The 16953-nt window shown below is 43.7% G+C and overlaps 2 protein-coding genes across 2 annotated transcripts; one reads left to right on the plus strand and one right to left on the minus strand.

The window, feature by feature from the left end:
* Nucleotides 1–1522: 1522 nt before the first annotated feature.
* LOC123186202 (hydroquinone glucosyltransferase-like) lies at nt 1523–4170 on the plus strand. The gene has a single exon (XM_044597986.1). It carries the CDS (start codon nt 1585–1587, stop codon nt 3040–3042), a length of 1458 nt encoding a protein of 485 aa, XP_044453921.1. The 5' UTR covers nt 1523–1584; the 3' UTR covers nt 3043–4170.
* A 4933-nt stretch (nt 4171–9103) lies between these two features.
* On the minus strand, nt 9104–15975 carry LOC123186203 (histone-lysine N-methyltransferase SUVR4). The gene is made up of 10 exons (XM_044597987.1): nt 15802–15975; nt 15606–15719; nt 14589–14784; nt 14114–14492; nt 12240–12988; nt 11256–11521; nt 10750–10816; nt 10605–10655; nt 10186–10282; nt 9104–9406 (listed from the first exon to the last, which is right to left on the minus strand). Exons 3-9 carry the CDS (start codon nt 14781–14783, stop codon nt 10187–10189), a joined length of 1803 nt encoding a protein of 600 aa, XP_044453922.1. The 5' UTR covers nt 14784; nt 15606–15719; nt 15802–15975; the 3' UTR covers nt 9104–9406; nt 10186.
* Between the last annotated feature and the right edge of the window lie 978 nt (nt 15976–16953).

The following is a 16953-nucleotide window of genomic DNA, read 5'->3' on the forward strand; positions in this document are numbered from 1 at the left end:
TCCCAAAATGATAAGGTTTTCAACATAAGAAAATTTCGCATCGCCGAATGGAACAACTGATGTTTAGGTCATCACCATCCGACCTCATCTTAAGGGCCAAAACGATGCTCAAAGTATCAAGGTTTTGTATTCCGAGTGTTGTTTGGCCGATTACTCCTCCAAGACGACCTTGGGTGAAGGAATGTTTTACATGAATTGTCTTCATCTTGTCGAGCTAATTGATTTTGATATATTCGGCACTCAAGACGACCTTGAATCGAAAAACCTTCAACACAAAAAAAAGTTTGTTTTGTCGAGCTGATTGATTTTGATATATAAATCGTCTCACCTGGGGAGGCAAAACAAGATCTGAGTGAGTTTTCAATCGGGAAATCCGAATGAAAAGATGATGGACGATTGAATAGTTGTCGGCCGAGTGAAAAGTTTGCCATTTAAGTGAAAGGTTGTTGTCGAAATGAAGAAATCTAGTTGTGCAACCCGAGTGAAAGAACCTAATATCCGACTGGAGAAATTCAAATCCGAGTGTTATCGGCCAATCCGATCAAAAGCTAAAGATGGGCCCAAGCAGTTATCTAGATGGCCTCAAATGGAAAAGTGTTCAACACGGAAGTTGTGCGTATCGTCGAAACGATCATCTTTGTTTTTGGAGTCATCATAATCTTAGATAGGATGCAGCCTGCAAAGTCGCTATAAGACTCAGATAGTTCAGTCAGCCGCAGGACTGAGTTCGACTAGATGACCTCGTAGAGTATATAAGATGACCTTATTTGGAAAAGTGATCAACATACGATTGTTGGCCTCGTTGAGGCGCGCAAAATTGATGTTTGGACTGTCTCAATCCAAGGACATATGCAAATTCTACGATCCGCGCAAGGAGCAATATGGAAATCTGGGCCAGATTCAGACAAAATTCGAGTTGGACTAAAACTATGACTCTAAGACGTGAATTGACGTAATTTTTAAGACATGAACTGGTGTAATTTTTCTTGTAAGGAAAGCCTAGATGAATCTTTTACTTGTACGGGAAGTCTAGCCGCCTCTTATATATGTTAGGGGTGACAATCGAACAAATCATTCTAGTGCTTTTTCATCTATGTTTTATCTCTACCTTGTTTTTCTCTCTCGGTTTTCGCTGTTTTTGAGTTTGAGAGCTGCGAATCCCAAGGCTTTAGGGGCGAGCTAATCGACCTAGGGCAGCCCATAGCCGCCGCGCTCTCTGACGGGGTCCCTCCCGGGCATGCGGGGTTTCAGGTCTGAAAAGCACCCCCCAACTATCTCACATATCGCGCGGTCGGTTGGGTCTCCTTAGACATGAGCTGCGTTACATCACCCTGACGTCGAGGGTACACGTGATGCATTCGGGTGTCAACATAGTGGGCAGTATAACGTCTAACTTAATTTTCTAGCAGAAATTAATGATTCAGTACAATAACCCTATTCATGAGCAGTGATGGCATTGCCTTTAGCGCGTATCATATCATTGAGTTTGGTAGGTACTGCTAACATACGACCTTGTGTACAAGCGCGCTGAAGTCCCTGGTGCAGCCGTGCAGTGTGCTCGGAAGGAAGGAATCGGGCCGATCGATGGAGTCGTTGGCCAACGCAGGAGCAGCATGCACCGAGCGCCTGGCGCCGCACGTCGTGCTGCTCGCCAGCCCGGGAGCCGGCCACCTCATCCCGCTGGCCGAGCTGGCGCGGCGGCTCGTCGACCACCAGGGCTTCGCGGCCACGCTCGTCACCTTCACCGACCTCTCCTCCTCGGAGGCCCTCTCCGGCGTCCCCGCCTGCGTCGCCACAGCCGCGCTCCCGCCCGTGCCGCTCGACGACCTCCCCGCCGGCACTAGTATGAGTACCGTGCTTCTCGAGCTCATCCGTCGCTCCCTACCGAGCCTCCGCGCCCTCCTCCGCTCCGTCGGTGCCCCCCTCGCCGCGCTGGTGCCGGACTTCTTCTGCTCCGCGGCGCTGTCGCTCGCCGCCGAGCTCGGCGTCCCGGGCTATGTCTTCGTGCCCACCAACCTCACCACTATCGCCGTCATGCGCGCCGCTGTGGAACTCCACGAGGGCGTTCCACCCGGCGAGTACCGCGACCTCCCCGACCCTCTGGAGCTTCCAGGGGGCGTGTCGCTGCGCCACGCCGACCTGCCGGCCTCGTTCCAGAGCAGCGGCGAGTCGGTCTACGCGCACTTACTGGAGGCGGGCCGGTGCTACCGCCGCGCGGACCGCTTCCTGGTGAACACCTTCTACGAGATGGAGCCCGCCACCGTGGAAGAGTTCAAGCTGGCAACGGAGCGAGGCGCGTTCCCGCCCGTGTTCCCAGTTGGGCCGTTCGTCCGGCCGAGCATAATCTCCGACGAAGCCGCCGGCGCGTTCGCGTGCCTAGACTGGCTCGATCTCCAGCCGACGGGATCCGTGGTGTACGTCTCCTTCGGGAGCGGCGGGTCGCTGACTGTGGAGCAGACGGCCGAGCTCGCCGCTGGGCTGGAAGTGAGCGGCCACCGGTTCCTCTGGGTCGTGAGGATGCCAAATCTGGACGGTGGCAAGGACGGCCATGACCGTGACGACGACAACCCAAACCCGTTGGCGTGGCTCCCGGAGGGCTTCCTGGAGAGGACCAAGGACAAGGGGCTGGCCGTGGCGGCGTGGGCGCCTCAGGTGCGCGTGCTGTCCCACCCGGCGACGGCGGTGTTCGTGTCGCACTGCGGCTGGAACTCCACTCTGGAGAGCGTGTCGGCCGGCGTGCCGATGGTGGCGTGGCCGCTGTACGCGGAGCAGCGGATAAACGCCGTGGCCCTGGTAGGGAGCGCCGGGGTGGCGCTGCCGCTGCGTCCGCGGGAGGCCGACGGCGTGGTGGCGCGCGACGAGATCGCGGGCGCGGTGAAGGAGCTGATGGAGAGTGCGGAGAAGGGGCGCGCCGTACGGCGGCAGGCCGGGGACCTGCAGCAGGCGGCGGCGCGCGCGTGGTCGCCGGAAGGGTCGTCCCGCCGGGCGCTGGAGGACGTCGCGGCCACGTGGAAGAAGGCGACGCTCGGCAAGGTGAAGTAACCGACGGACGCGCGCGCGAGCGGCAAATCGGTACTGCCTGTGTATCGATATCATTTAAACATGTTTAAAAATTCTGAAAAGAATCATGGATGCTCACAACACATATGTCGATGACTCCTAAAAAATTCATATCCAAATTTAAAAAACACAAGGAGAAACAAAAAAGACAAATTTGGATGTGAATAATGTCATTTTCCTTGTGTATTTCGAATTCCAGTATGAAATTTTTAGGGGTTGTCGACTAATGTGTTGTGAATATCCATGATTTTTTCAGATTTTTTGACATGTTTAAATTTGAATTTCGCAAGTTTATATCACGTAAGGATTGGTATCATCGGTAATCCACTTCTGAGCCCAAGCTCAGCTGCACCCGCCCCGACGAAAAAAATTAAAACAAATACTACATTTTTTTCAAAAAATTCCAATTTTTTTGGATGGTAGATAATTTGATGCATGAGGTTCGTTCCAATTTTCAAATTATTTGGACATCTGAGCAGCTCACGGCAAAAAAGACAAATTCGGGTTTTTTTTTGAGCATCAATACAGACACAAGCGCTCATATACACGCGCATACACTCACCCCTATGAACGCACACACGCACACCCTACCCTTATTAGCACCTCCGAGAGACTGAGCCGGCATATCATCTTGAGATTTACGAAGTCACCGCAGGCACCTCGTCGTCGACGGGAACATCTCCTCCCACTGAAAGCATATCGCCGGAAATCCTGAAATAAATTCAGGAATAATGCGAGCACCAGGATTTGAACCCTGGTGGGTTGGGGATACCACTGTCCACCTAACCGTAAAAATTTTAACTGTTCACGCACTGTTATGACCCAATTTATCTTTTTTGCTGAGAGCAACTCAGACGTCCAAATGATCTAAAAATTAGAGCGAACCTCACACATCAAATTATCTACCACACAAAAAACATTTGGAATTTTTTAGTATTTGTTTTGATTTTTTTTCCTGATCGGGTGCAGATGAGCCTGGGCACTGAAACACCGCACTCAAATAAAAAAGCTTGTCTGACCGACCGACGATGTATGTTTTGATATTTTTTTCGTTCCTGTGAACGCGGTGTCTGTTTTATAGTAATTGTTTTCCCCAAAAAAAAAAGCTTGTCTAACCGACTGACGACGCCGACCAGTAACAAGATCACCATTCGTCCCTTGCACTGCAATGGGCTGGAATAAAAAGCTCGAAGCTCGCGAGCTAAATAATTAGCTCGTGACTCGGCTAGAATTGACTCGAACTCGAACAATAACGAGTCGAGTCGAGATTTAGTTTAAGATCGTTTATAGACCGAGTTAAACGAGCCGATTTCACGAATACTCGTGTAACTCGTTAGACTCGCTAAAAAATGATTATTTTTTAGGGTAGTAAAAAATAACCACTAAACACCTTGTGTCCTAGCTCAAGGCCTGGCCACAAGGAGACTCACATGTGTACATGACCATATATGTACATTTTAAATTCTCAGATAATATTTTTATCGTATTTGTAAGGTTTTATGTATATATCTTTAACGAGCTAAACAAGCTAAACGAGTCAGCTCACGAGTTATACGAGTCGAACCAATCTTGAATTTGAGCTCGTTATCGTAACGAGTCGAGTCGAGCTAGCTCGTTAATGAAACGAGCTTTAGCGAGTCGAGTCGAGCGGCTCGAATTCCACCCCTAGGATCATGGAGGGACTCTACAATTTAGAAGAGATTGAGTTAATCTAAACAGACTCTAATAGTAACCACTAACAACCTAACTATATGTGCTATATTATACAGTGCTCCGTATCTATTAATACCGTCCATTAATCTCAATTTCATTACGCTTGGATTTTTTTCTTGTGGGCAATGCATTTGTAAAGTCATCCGCAACTTGATCCTTTGAATGCACAAAACAGATTTCTAACTTAAAAAAAAATGAAAGCCAATTTCGATATGTTTGCTCTTTGCATGAATGACTGGATTATCAAATAAATATGTGGCATCAAAGATTGTCACACCAAAGACACGGGGCTTGCTCATTATGTATTCCAAGTTCTTGCAGCATGGATTGTATCCAAATAATTTATGTTGTTGCATTTGTCAATACTTCCTATTCTGCTTCTGTATTTGACCTTCAAACGGTAGCATGTGTTTTTTGCACACCAGTAGATTAGATTGGGGCCAAAAAACACTGCAAAAACCACCTATTGATCATCTACCATCAAAGCAGTCTGCCTAATCAGAATCAGAGAATTCACTAATAAGGCTAGATGATGATTTGCTAAATGTCAAACCAACATTTAAAGTATTCTTAACAGTCTGACTATGCATTTGGTAGCAGCCCAGTGTGTTGTAGTGGGTGCATGAAAAAACCGACATACTTTATTCATAATGAAAGAAATATCAAGTCTCATGAGTGTTAGATACTGAGGTCAAGACATTCGAATCTGACCGACGTGGGTATTGGTGAGGGCTGCACTGGCGGGGCGCATTGCGAAAAGATGAGAAAAATGAGGGAGGGAGAAGGGTAGTCGAGGAAAGAACGGTTCAAACTTTGGATGGTAAATAATGTGAAGCAGCAGATAAATTCTTATTCCAGTTAGTCAACGATTAAACTTGGTGTCTAGAGCAGTCTTGTTCTCTTCACATCCCCATGTATCAAGGGAGTCCCTTCGAACTGTCTTGTATGCTTGTGGCTGCTACACAGTAAAGTGTCTAGACTGGTTTTCGCTTAAATGTGGAAGAGACGTTGGATAAAAAGAGAGTAGAATGATTTTTTTTTTGTGATGCAGGAAGAAAGGGATCACTTCTCCCATTTATTGTAGACTTAAGAGAAGCGAAAGTAGGAGGAAGCCTAGGAGGGCCATCTGAGCAAAAGCTCAGAAATCGATTAATTCACTGCTTATATCTCTGGCTTGCTAGTAGGTCATTTCATATAATCTTTTTTTTAGCATCAGTACAGACACAAGCGCTCATATACACGCGCATACCCTCACCCCTATGAACGTATACACGCACACCCTACCCATATGAGCACCTCCGAGAGACTGAGCCGGCATATCATCTTGAGATTTACGAAGTCACCGTAGGCGCCTCGTCGTCGACGGGAACGTCTCCTCCCACTGAAAGCGCATCGCCGAGAATCCTGAAATAAATCCAGAAATAATGCGAGCACCAGGATTTGAACCCTGATGGGTTGGGGATACCACTGTCCACCTAACCAACTCAACCACAGGTTGATTCGCGATCATTTCATATAATCTAGGACCCCAATGTTAGGCGATTCACCCAATATTAGGGCCCTTTATTCGTTCTCTAGTGGGCCGAATGACCAGTCAACCCTTTCATCTGTTGGGGGTTGCGGGAGGAGCGAAGGATCCAGCCAGACATCGTGGAAAAAAGTGGGGTAGGACCAAAATAGTATACTTTTTCAACAAAAATGACATTAACAAAAATAAAAATAAAAAACGGATGCAAGAAAAGACAAAAGAGAAAAAACATAAATTACAACTGCCACGCCCCTATTATATATATATATATATATATATATATATATATATAATACCATGGTTTACTTTATAAAAATGTTTTAGCTACATAAGTCCAATAAATTTGCCATGGCCCAAACACAATTTCGTTTTTATGAAAAACCAAAATTCAACCCTCTTAATAATTAAAATTCCATCCTCTTAATAATAAAGTCTCATGCTCCCAAGTAATAAAACTACCATCATGTTAGTAATAAAATGGTCATCCTCTTAATGATAAAAATTCCGTGTTATTAATAATAAAAAATACCATACTATTAATAATAAAAACTTCCATCCTATTAATAATAGAAATCCCATGTAATTAATAATAAAAAATGTCATGTTATAAATAATAAAAAATGCCATGCGCTTAACTACAAATGCTACCATCTTAAATAATAATACAAATGCCATGTTATTAATTATTAAAATGTCATACTCTTGATAATAAAATTTCCATGTGAGAAAGTAAAAAACCAAAACCAAAATTGCCATGTGTAAATGACAAAAAATCCCAAAGCTTGCAATGGGGGCATTACAAAAATACCTAAAAAATGCCATCTGTTGAAAGGCAAAAAATGTCATGGTTTAAACCAAAAGAAATTGCCATGCTACCAATAATAAAAAAATGCACATGGAAAGTTTAGAAAAAAAAACCATCCAAAAAATAGGGATTTTTGTTTGTTCATGGAAAAAGGGGCATTTGGAATTTTTAAAATGAAAAACGAATAAAAAGATTTTATCTTCGAATACATAAAGTTGTTTAAGCATAAGTGTTCACAAAACCGCTTCAATCGAGGTGATAAGAGCATCTCTAGCAGACCCTGTATAACGTCGACCTGCAAAATGCGTTTACAGTTTGCGAAAAAATGGCTCTGCGGGGCAGCGCGGACGGCCGCAGAGTCAGACCCCGCAAAACGGACCCGTAAAAAAGATATTCGCGGAATGTGCTCTTTTACGGGTCGGCTTTGCGGGGTCTGCTCGGGCGCCGCTCCCGCCGGCCCGCAAATCTGAAATTTACAATTCAATTTCACACATAAAAATACATTTCTTTGCTTTTTTATTTTCTTCAATGGCATTGGATACATAGTAATTCACCAAATCTTTGCTAGAATAGTAAGACCAAATAAAACAAGAACCATAATTATACATTTTAGAAGATATCCAACTTCCATATATAACTGCTCCCACTAGTTGGACCAATATTTTCTTCATGCATTCGTTGTTGATCTGCGGATTCTTGATTGCATTCTTCATTCTTTTTCTTTGGTTCTAAAGAAGTAGACGTTGTTTCTCCTCTATTTTCTTCTCTAATTGCACATGCAGCCGCATCATTAGCCTCAATTCTACTAAGAAGTGCACGAACATCTATTAAGTTCCTTTCTATCAATAAATCAATGTATTCTCATTCCCAAAACTAAAATGAGCATCCATCTTCCTACACACATGATGATGTTCAAAATGAGCTATCGCAATTGAACCAAAGTATACGGTGACAAAGCCGAATGAAAACAACACATACCCCATCGTTTTCGCATTTGAAGAACACCTATCCGGGGTGCTTCGGCGTGCCAGAAGTTAGTCGTAGCACTGTCCGCGTGCAGTCGTCGCACTGTATGAGCGGCATCGGCCAGCCGCTGCGCGAGCGCCGAGCCCGGCGGCCGGCCGGCCGAATCCCTGCCGGCAAACCAGCGGCGGCAACTACAAGACGAACCCGTACCTGCATGCGACGATGGGGCTTTACCGGGGCCGCGCGGGTGCTCCGCGACCAATCCATGGCTTGGCGCAGCGACCGTCGGCCGGAAAAGCCAAATCCGGCCGCCTGCGTCGAACAGTCGCCGATCTGCAACTTTCCGGCCCACCGACGCAGGAGGAAGTGGCGGAGGGCAACCTCGGGCGTGTGGCGGCCCTCCGGCGTGATCCCACCAACTACTTTGACCAAAATCGTAGGCAGCGGCCCGACTGCGGGGCGAGGGGTAGAGGGGCGGCGGTGGGTGGGGAACGGGCCGAGGGGCGAAACCCGTGTTTCCACGGGTTGGGACTGGAATTATGCCGCGTCCCGCAAAAAAATTTATGGGTCAGACGCATTTGCAGAGTCTGGTCGGGCAGAATTTTTCGTGCCAACACGTAATTTAACGGTTATTTTACGGGTCGTGACTTTTTAGGAGGTCTGCTAGAGATCCTCTAAGCGTGCAGCCACTCCTCAAGAAGGTTTGGGTTTGAGACCCCCACCTCGTGCATGTCCCTTGTATTTTTTAAGAGGAAAAGGGAAGGGTGTTTATCATTTTGCTGTAGCGCGTATGAAAAGCTGACGTGGTACAAGGCTTGCGCCACCATTCATGCGATAAAAAAGGACATATCTATCTAGACGGCAACCAGCATGTTCACTAGGAAAACATCAACATTGAGCGTTCGCCGGATATCATTTTTCGAATCTATTGTAGGAGAATCAGCTTGGGACGCAGCTTGTTTGTTAGCGGTTTAGCTTCTGGGTGGCAGGAAACTAGGAATCGATAGTAGAAGACCAAACAAAGGCCTATTAATTAAATGCACTAGACTTTTCAAGTTAGAAGTCCGAAAAAGATCCATACTTAAACTTCCTACATATCTCGTTGAGGAAAGGAATCAAGAAACATTTCCAAATCAAAAGGAAATTAAGAACGGGCAACCAAAATGCACTGCTTGGAAGCAAGCTCTGTCTGACAACACTGAAACAGGCAATCCAGATCCATAGGTGACAAAGCATGAAGACAGCATTGCAGATGATATGTTATCTCGAATCTCCTTGGTGGCTTTATCTCGTGACCAGTACTCATAGTTACACCAGGGCTCTAGCTTTAGACCCTGTAGGAGAATATCAACACTTGTGGTCAGCTGATGTAACTTCAATGGTAAATAGCGCCACTTGAAATATCAGATGAAACAGCTATTTTGGTGAAACATTCAATTTCCTTTACCAGATGAAAATTTTCTGTTGCTTTACCAGATGGAATTTTTCATTCACCAAGTTTAGAAGTTTCTGGACATTATTAAAAAAATATGTCGGGGGAGGGTAAATAATATATATGTTTGAAGATCAAATTCAATCACCTCTGTCTATCTACTGAATTTTCATGATGATTTGATTGCTTTAAATTGGGATAGCCATAATAGAGACATCATATGGGCATAGCCAATGTATTTTTTCACCAAAAATGCTCAAGATCAAGGAACTGTCGTTGTATTGAGGGGTATACAAATGAGCAGAGGGCATATGCTACTTCTTCTGTTAAAGTTGATTACACATATACTCTCTGTATATCCACATATCTATCATTAGCCCCCATGTGCATAGATAAAGAAACACTAAATCAAAAAAAAAAGATAACCATAGATACGCTATTACGAGACATGCCACTCAGCATATCTATCATTAAATCACGCAGCATCTACCAAAGCAATATAGTAGGCCAATAAGGGTAGGGAAACACTACACACTTGATTCCCTAAATGGAAATTTATTTAAAATCTGAGACTCTCAAAGACGACTGTTATAACAAAATGGAGGAAGTAGTAGAGAATATTGAGAAATCAGCATCTGTAACTATTAAGTGCACCATAAAAAAAGAGGTTCAGGCACCTACTTCAGATGTTCCTTTTGTCCTGGCAAAACTCACTTCCACAACAACATTTGAATGCCTCGACAGGGTGGTTGACATCATCAAAGTCAAGTCCATAGTCCTGTGGTCAACGTGTGCACGAAAGAAGATTAGGCATTTTGACGTATAACTTAAAAGTAGACAATAATCTAGGCAAGAAGATTTCACTAAACAAACAAGGAACGGTAGCTTGACAAAACTATTATTGGATTTGCAGAGACACAGTTCAACATAAGGTCTAGAAGTCTAAAACATGAGATTGAAGATTGAACAGAATTCAGTCAGGATATTAGAAACAGTTTGGCCCATATCTTGGTCCTTAGATTCACTAGTGTACGACTGATGCGGCACAATGGAGCTTAAATTAATGTAAATTGGCTAACTGCATGAAGTATACCACCTACCCATGTAAGTTCTTCAAATGGCTTTATTTGCCTTGTGGTGAAAAACGCCGGCTGAACGAAACAAAAGAATAAATAATCAATCTTCATATGTTTCAAACTTGATTAACACACAAAGGCCAGTAAATAGCTGGAGTTGCATACGTACATGGTAGTAGTGGTGGTCGGGTGTCTCAATCTCAACAGGTATAACAATAAGATTGGCATCAGAACACCTGCACCATACCATGATGTACCAAGTCAAAAAATTCTCAAGAATAAAACATTCCAAGTCAATCAGTCGAAATTCAAATTATTGGTTCAGCATACTATGGAAGCACCTTTTTTTTGGTTTCTCTCTACCTCTGTGTTCAAATCTTGTGTTACGAAGTGCTATTAGATAGCTTCAAACTAGAGTAGCATCACTTGCACAATGCACATCGTAATCAAAGTATTCAGATAAGGAATAATACAAAGCATATTCACTACTAAATCACACACATGCGCAAATAAAGATAGTGTTAACTTGTAAAAGTACATAGAACCAAGGTTGAACTTTCAGCTCAAATGTAGCCATTCATCAGTTACATTTTAGTCAAATTTGTTTGCGATTTTTATGACTCTTTTTTGTGACGGTGCTGTTGGTGGTGGTAATCATAAAGGAATATTACTTACCTATGGTTTATGAACCTTGCCACGTTCCCATAAAAGGTGCCATCCAGACAGAGAGCATGGTCGTCCTCCAGAACATCTTCAGTGACCCAGTCAGCATCAAGCAACGTAGGGTAGGTATGCTTACCGTTCGACACCATTTGATTGTTTCGCTCATACAGCTCATTGTTCGTCAATATTTCACCAACATACTCACAAATAAATGCACCCCGAGGAAGTTCCTCAGCAGCCCGCAGTCCCCATCCTTTTTCTCCAGGGGTTAAGAAAACCTGAAACGACACACATTACGAATGAATATAAGAAAAACATGCATGATGTGCAGTTTGATGTGATGAGGACATGAGTATACACAGGATGCTCAACATTTCCACATTAATCTAAGGCAAAATTGGATCCTACATTCAGTCACTATTGCCGTATTAATTGAAGTTGAAATAGAAAGAAACAGGTTCAACATTGCCACATTAATCAAAGGAAAGATAGAAGGATCCATACAGCTTGCCTGGAAGGTGCTGACTAATCATGCATACTTCAAACCGCTTTAATTATATGCATTAGATCTCTATAATAAACAGAATTCTACTTTTTATGTATGGATATGGAGCTGCCAATTACCTATGGAATTCAGTTAGTTCAGTAATACTCCCTCCTTGCCAAATTATAATGCATATAAGTTTGTCCTAAGTCAAACTTTGTAAACTTTAACCAACTGCATAGAAAAAATTATCAACCTCTACAATACAAAATCAATGCCATTAGATTCATCATGAAATATATTTTCATATGGTATACATTTTCTATTGTAGGTGCTCATATATTTTTTCTATAAACTTGGTCGAAATCTACAAAGTTTGACTTCACACAAAACTTATGTGCACTTTAATTTGGCAAGGAGGGAACATTTGCCAACTGACACTGATTAATAAAAGCTTTATCTTTGGTGCAATAGGGCCATACCAAGAGCTTAAATGGGTACAAACGACTTACTTGTAGATGCCGACTAATACCCCGCTGCACCACACGATTTCCACAATTTCTGGCACATCCACATTTATTCCAACATTCCTTGATAAATTTCCTTATAGGGTGCCCTTTACAAGGATTCACCTTGGCGTTTGGTGACTCAGAATTTACGATCTTCACTCGTTCCCTTGAACAAATTTTGCAGTAGAATTTTGGAAGCACGGAGAGACAAGAATTGAGAAATTCTTCCTTAAGCAGGCCGTCTCTTGTATAAGCAAAGTCGCCTCCTGTTTCTGCTGCGCATGCACAAGGAAGTGGTTCCACTAGACAATCTCCAAAGCAGTCTGAGCAGCAATTGTCATCTCCTATTCTAGCAAGCGAAAGATTGACATATGCCTTCTGGAATGTGATATTGCGTGGTATGTAGTGAAAGGGAGCAGGAAGAATCCCATTGCCACCTTCATTGATTATGGGAATACTCACATGTTCTTCACCTTTTGTTATGTCATTGACATCATGAGCTGGTCCCTTGGGCTTGGCAATAACCAGCATATTACTGGAACTGCACTGTTCTCCAGCAGTAGCACTAGAGGGGCAAATACCACCATGGATCATGCTATTGCTAGGTGGCATACACGAGGAACCAGCTTGGTTTGGCACTGAAGGCTTAGATAAAAAGTCCATGGCAGGAACTATTTGTAGCATTCCACTTTCTCTTGGTCCACTATATGTATAGTCCAATTCAATGCACTGGTTGTGCGCGTCCTTGTATGCTGGAGGATTTTGAAAGAAAAAAAATACAGAAATTCCAAGTAATTAGGAGTTATTCGAGATTAAGATCCTAGGTTAACAAGGCAACGAAAACAATATTAATAGGGCAGCCACAACAAGATGATGCAATCTTTGAAGGAAAAACCGGACACCTCTGGAGCAATTGCAGTAAACATATTGGTATCACTAAAAGAGTTATGACATTGTTTTTATAAATTCAAAATTCACAACAGTACAGCTCCTATGTCAGTATGCCAAAGGTAGGCTTATAGGCTTGCACACAAGCCAAAGGTAGTACACAAACTGGTAAACAGTGCACACCAAGACTAGTGATGCAGTGAGAAAATAGCACTGAAATTAACAAGAGTTTCTTCCATTCATGAAACTTATATAATGTATTCCCAAGAAGTCATAACTGACGTTTTAGTTTTTTTTTAAAACACAACAGGATGTGTGTCACATTTGGATGTTAACGAGTGCACTGAAATGTTGCAAGTAAAAACAGAGCCCAAAAACAAAGAAAAGGGAATGGTAAAGCAGGATGTTTATTATGAAACTAACCCTACAAAAGGACTAAAACAAAGATCAAACTAAAAAGCAATAAAACCAAGGCAAGATCTAAGCTAAAAACAGCCAGGGGGCCTGGAGTGCACTGTCAAAGTGCCTCGGCTCCAGCAACCACCTGCCACAGCTCTGCTTCATCAAAGGTGAACTTGATCGACTCCTGGAACCTCAGAATCACAACATCAAACAGTCATTGTGTAACCACCAAATTTCCCACAACATCATGATGATGAGAGAGAGTGCCACTTTTAAGTCCATGAGTTATAAATTTTATGACCGCTAATTTCTATCACACTACAAACTATATTATGAAATAAATTAATGGCGTATTTACTAATCTTTTTTAGGATGAAAAATTGGGAACCATGACAATTACTAATAGTGAAAGTTTTGCATTCCGCAAACAGCCTATATTTGGAAAGCATAAGAAGACTATCAAACTCAGGGCAACGAGATAACAATATTTATTTTGCATATGTATAACAGAAATGCAAATGAAATGTTTTTGCTCTGCAAATAAATCAATAGAAAGTGTGAGGCATATTTGCTAAAACAGAAATTACCTCTCTGATGGCTGGAATCTTGAACTAGTGGGCACATAACTGCCAGTGGGGTCTCGAAAGTAGGAAGCTCTTGACCTTGGAGTGATAAAGCTGAACTATCTTCATCTGTCAATGTATCCTTGAGAACATCGTTTTCCATGTTTATTTCTTCAATAGGCACCCGCGAAAAAGACAACTGCAATGTGTTCCCAGTGGCACAAACAGTTTGAGGGCACAGCTTGCCTGCTTCTTGCTGCAGTGGACCTTCAGTCAACTCTGTCTTCTCATTGACACGCACCTTGGATGTAGGTTTTCGAGAATGATGTTTTATCTTAAGCTTCTTTTTACAGTGATCCGAATCAGGATTCATCCTCTTGTTAGCTTGCCTTTGCTGTTCTTCCTGTACCAAAAGTGGTAGAGTAAGGAGTTATAAGAGAAATGTTGCCTCTCAATATATTACATTCTGGCTAAATGATCAAAACAAAGTAGATTGTACTTTGGGATCTGGCTCGTCGAATATGGCATCGGTTAGAACCCGAAAGTGATCAGCTTCTATAAATTCCCAGTTGTGATCATACAAGTCTAGTAGATTCGTCAACACTGGTGAAACAGTTTCTCTCTGAATTCCAATAGCACCCAGATATGTGACAGCAGCATCAAATCTTTCCTTGCAAACCTTTGAAGATGCCATCCTGCATACAATGGAAGAAATCAATATAGCACATCATACAGAAAGTGACAACTCGAAGAACCAACTGATAAAAAGCATAAATACACAGAAAAAAGTTAAGCTAGCAGCCTAGCACCAGACACATTACGAAGACATACCATGCAGATAACGATATTATTGATACATTACGGAAAGCTGTGTAACTGCTGACTGAATGAAATTTTGGCTGCAAGGGCCAGCAGCGAGATTAGTATATTGCTTCTCAGAGCAGGATACTTTTCTCTGAAAATGTTGAACGGAACCGCTCTTTTTTTCCGTTTAGAATTGAAATTTTGTGATATGACAGATTTAGTGTACCAACTGGAACTTCTCTGAAAATTTACAGGTCATCTGCACAGTTTCCTTAATGAGATGCAGCGCATCAAAAGCTCGGACTGCACCGGATATATACTGACTTGTTAACACTTAACACCCAATGCAGCATGCACGCAAATCCAGTTCCTAACATGCAACAGACATGGCAAAGCGAATAATCTGATGCAGATCAACATACGTTTTGTGCCTTTAGCGCTAAATGTATGCGGTATGCCCCTGAACTTGGGAGCATTTTGTGTGAACTAGTGTATCCGTTTACTGAATCTCCTATCACGATTAGAGGTGTTAATAATTGTGCACTAACAATACCATCCAGAAGTTGCAACATTTCGATTATAATCAAAAGCAGAGGATCCAGTCGTATTATCATCACCACAAGACGGCGAACCACATAACCAAGGAACGGAGAAAAAATCATCAAGAAAACCCCCCGCATTCCGCATCGCCACAGAGACAGCACACGCAAACCTCTTCAGTCTTCAGTACAAAAATTAACCAGCGCGAGGGATTCGAAGCGGGGACGGGGATCTGGACAGCCAGGCCTCGTCTCGAGGTTACCCAGCGGCGGAGCGCCGACAAACTCTGAACCAAGAGAGGGCGTCAGAATCCGCAGAAAAGTAAAACAAGGCAAAAACCCCATTCTGCAAAACAAGCGCGCACGCACCTCCTACGCCAACCGCCCAGGGAGACGAAGCCGATGCGCGAGGAAGCGCCCGCGGAGGACGGAGGCGCGGTCGCCGCCGGCCGAGAGATTGGGGTTTTGGAGCGGCGTTGCCGGCGTTGGGGTTTTTGAGATGGAGAAGAGGCTGGTTGGTGGAGTATATAACTGGGGGGAGCAGCAAAATAAGTAGTTTCGAAACAGAGCGTGGAAGTCCAGGCGACGAGAAGAGGGGAATGAAGACGGGAAGAAGCGAGCGGCCTGCGGACGCGAACGTACTGCTCGCGAGCACATTTGCACCCGGAAGGCCGGAGTACCAAAAAAACATTGAATTTTTTTTAAAAAAAATCTGAATATTTTTTGTGGTAAATTTTGTCAAATGTTCTATGTCCTTACAAAGTTTAGACGTGGAATCGCATTCGTGGAAGACATGCCAAAAAGAGCAAAATCGATGCTGATTTTGTCTCTTTTTCTTTTTGCCGCGACTTTCACGGATGTGAATTCATCATGAAACTTTGCAAGCACATAGAACATTTGTCAAACTTTGTCAAGAAAAAGTTCAGATTTTTTTGTACATTTTTTCAATATTTGACGGTGTTATTGTTTACCGTGACCTTGTTTGAGCTCGCGAGTAGAAGAAGACTTCCGGTGGCTTGCCCCTTCGTAGGGATTTTTTTTCTTTTATTATTATTTGGGGCGCACGGATTGGTATGGCGGGGATTATACATCTCTAACAAAAGGGCTTAACTTCTCAAAACATTAACTGAGCCTAACTTTCAAAAGCGTTAGGTGCTAAAATATTTTGGGAGGCGTGTTGGCCGCCTCTCAATTTTGAGAATTCGAGCCAACTACTAAACAAAAGATTTCCTCCTCCTGCTCAGCCGCCTCCACATCGGCGCCTCCCTCCTTGCCTCTGCCGCCACAACACACGATGTCGGCACACCGCAGCCCCTCTTCCTCTCCCCACTTCTTTCGATCACTTCCCACCGTCATTGCCTAAATCAATGCATCAAGTTGTTGCCGCGGGTGGAAGCGATCAAGCGACCACGAGTGGGCCACGTGGGCACCAAGACGCACAACCGGCGCCTGCAGCGCCGTATAGGAGCTCCCTCTTGTTACTTGGGTGGTTGAAAGAATTGAAACCGTTTCTGTGAATTC

Source organism: Triticum aestivum, chromosome 2A (genome assembly GCF_018294505.1).
Source record: "Triticum aestivum cultivar Chinese Spring chromosome 2A, IWGSC CS RefSeq v2.1, whole genome shotgun sequence".
Lineage (NCBI taxonomy): Eukaryota > Viridiplantae > Streptophyta > Magnoliopsida > Poales > Poaceae > Triticum > Triticum aestivum.

What these genes read in the sequence shown, in the direction of transcription:
- LOC123186202 (XM_044597986.1), top strand. Translation starts at nt 1,585, where the DNA reads ATGGAGTCGTTGGCCAACGCAGGAGCAGCATGCACCGAGCGCCTGGCG.
- LOC123186203 (XM_044597987.1), bottom strand. Translation starts at nt 14,783, where the DNA reads ATGGCATCTTCAAAGGTTTGCAAGGAAAGATTTGATGCTGCTGTCACA. An exon ending in TCGACGAGCCAGATCCCAAA is followed by an intron (nt 14,493 to 14,588) that starts GTACAATCTACT and finishes CTTTTGGTACAG; the next exon opens with GAAGAACAGCAAAGGCAAGC. An exon ending in GCAAGGTTCATAAACCATAG is followed by an intron (nt 10,817 to 11,255) that starts GTAAGTAATATT and finishes GGTATGGTGCAG; the next exon opens with GTGTTCTGATGCCAATCTTA.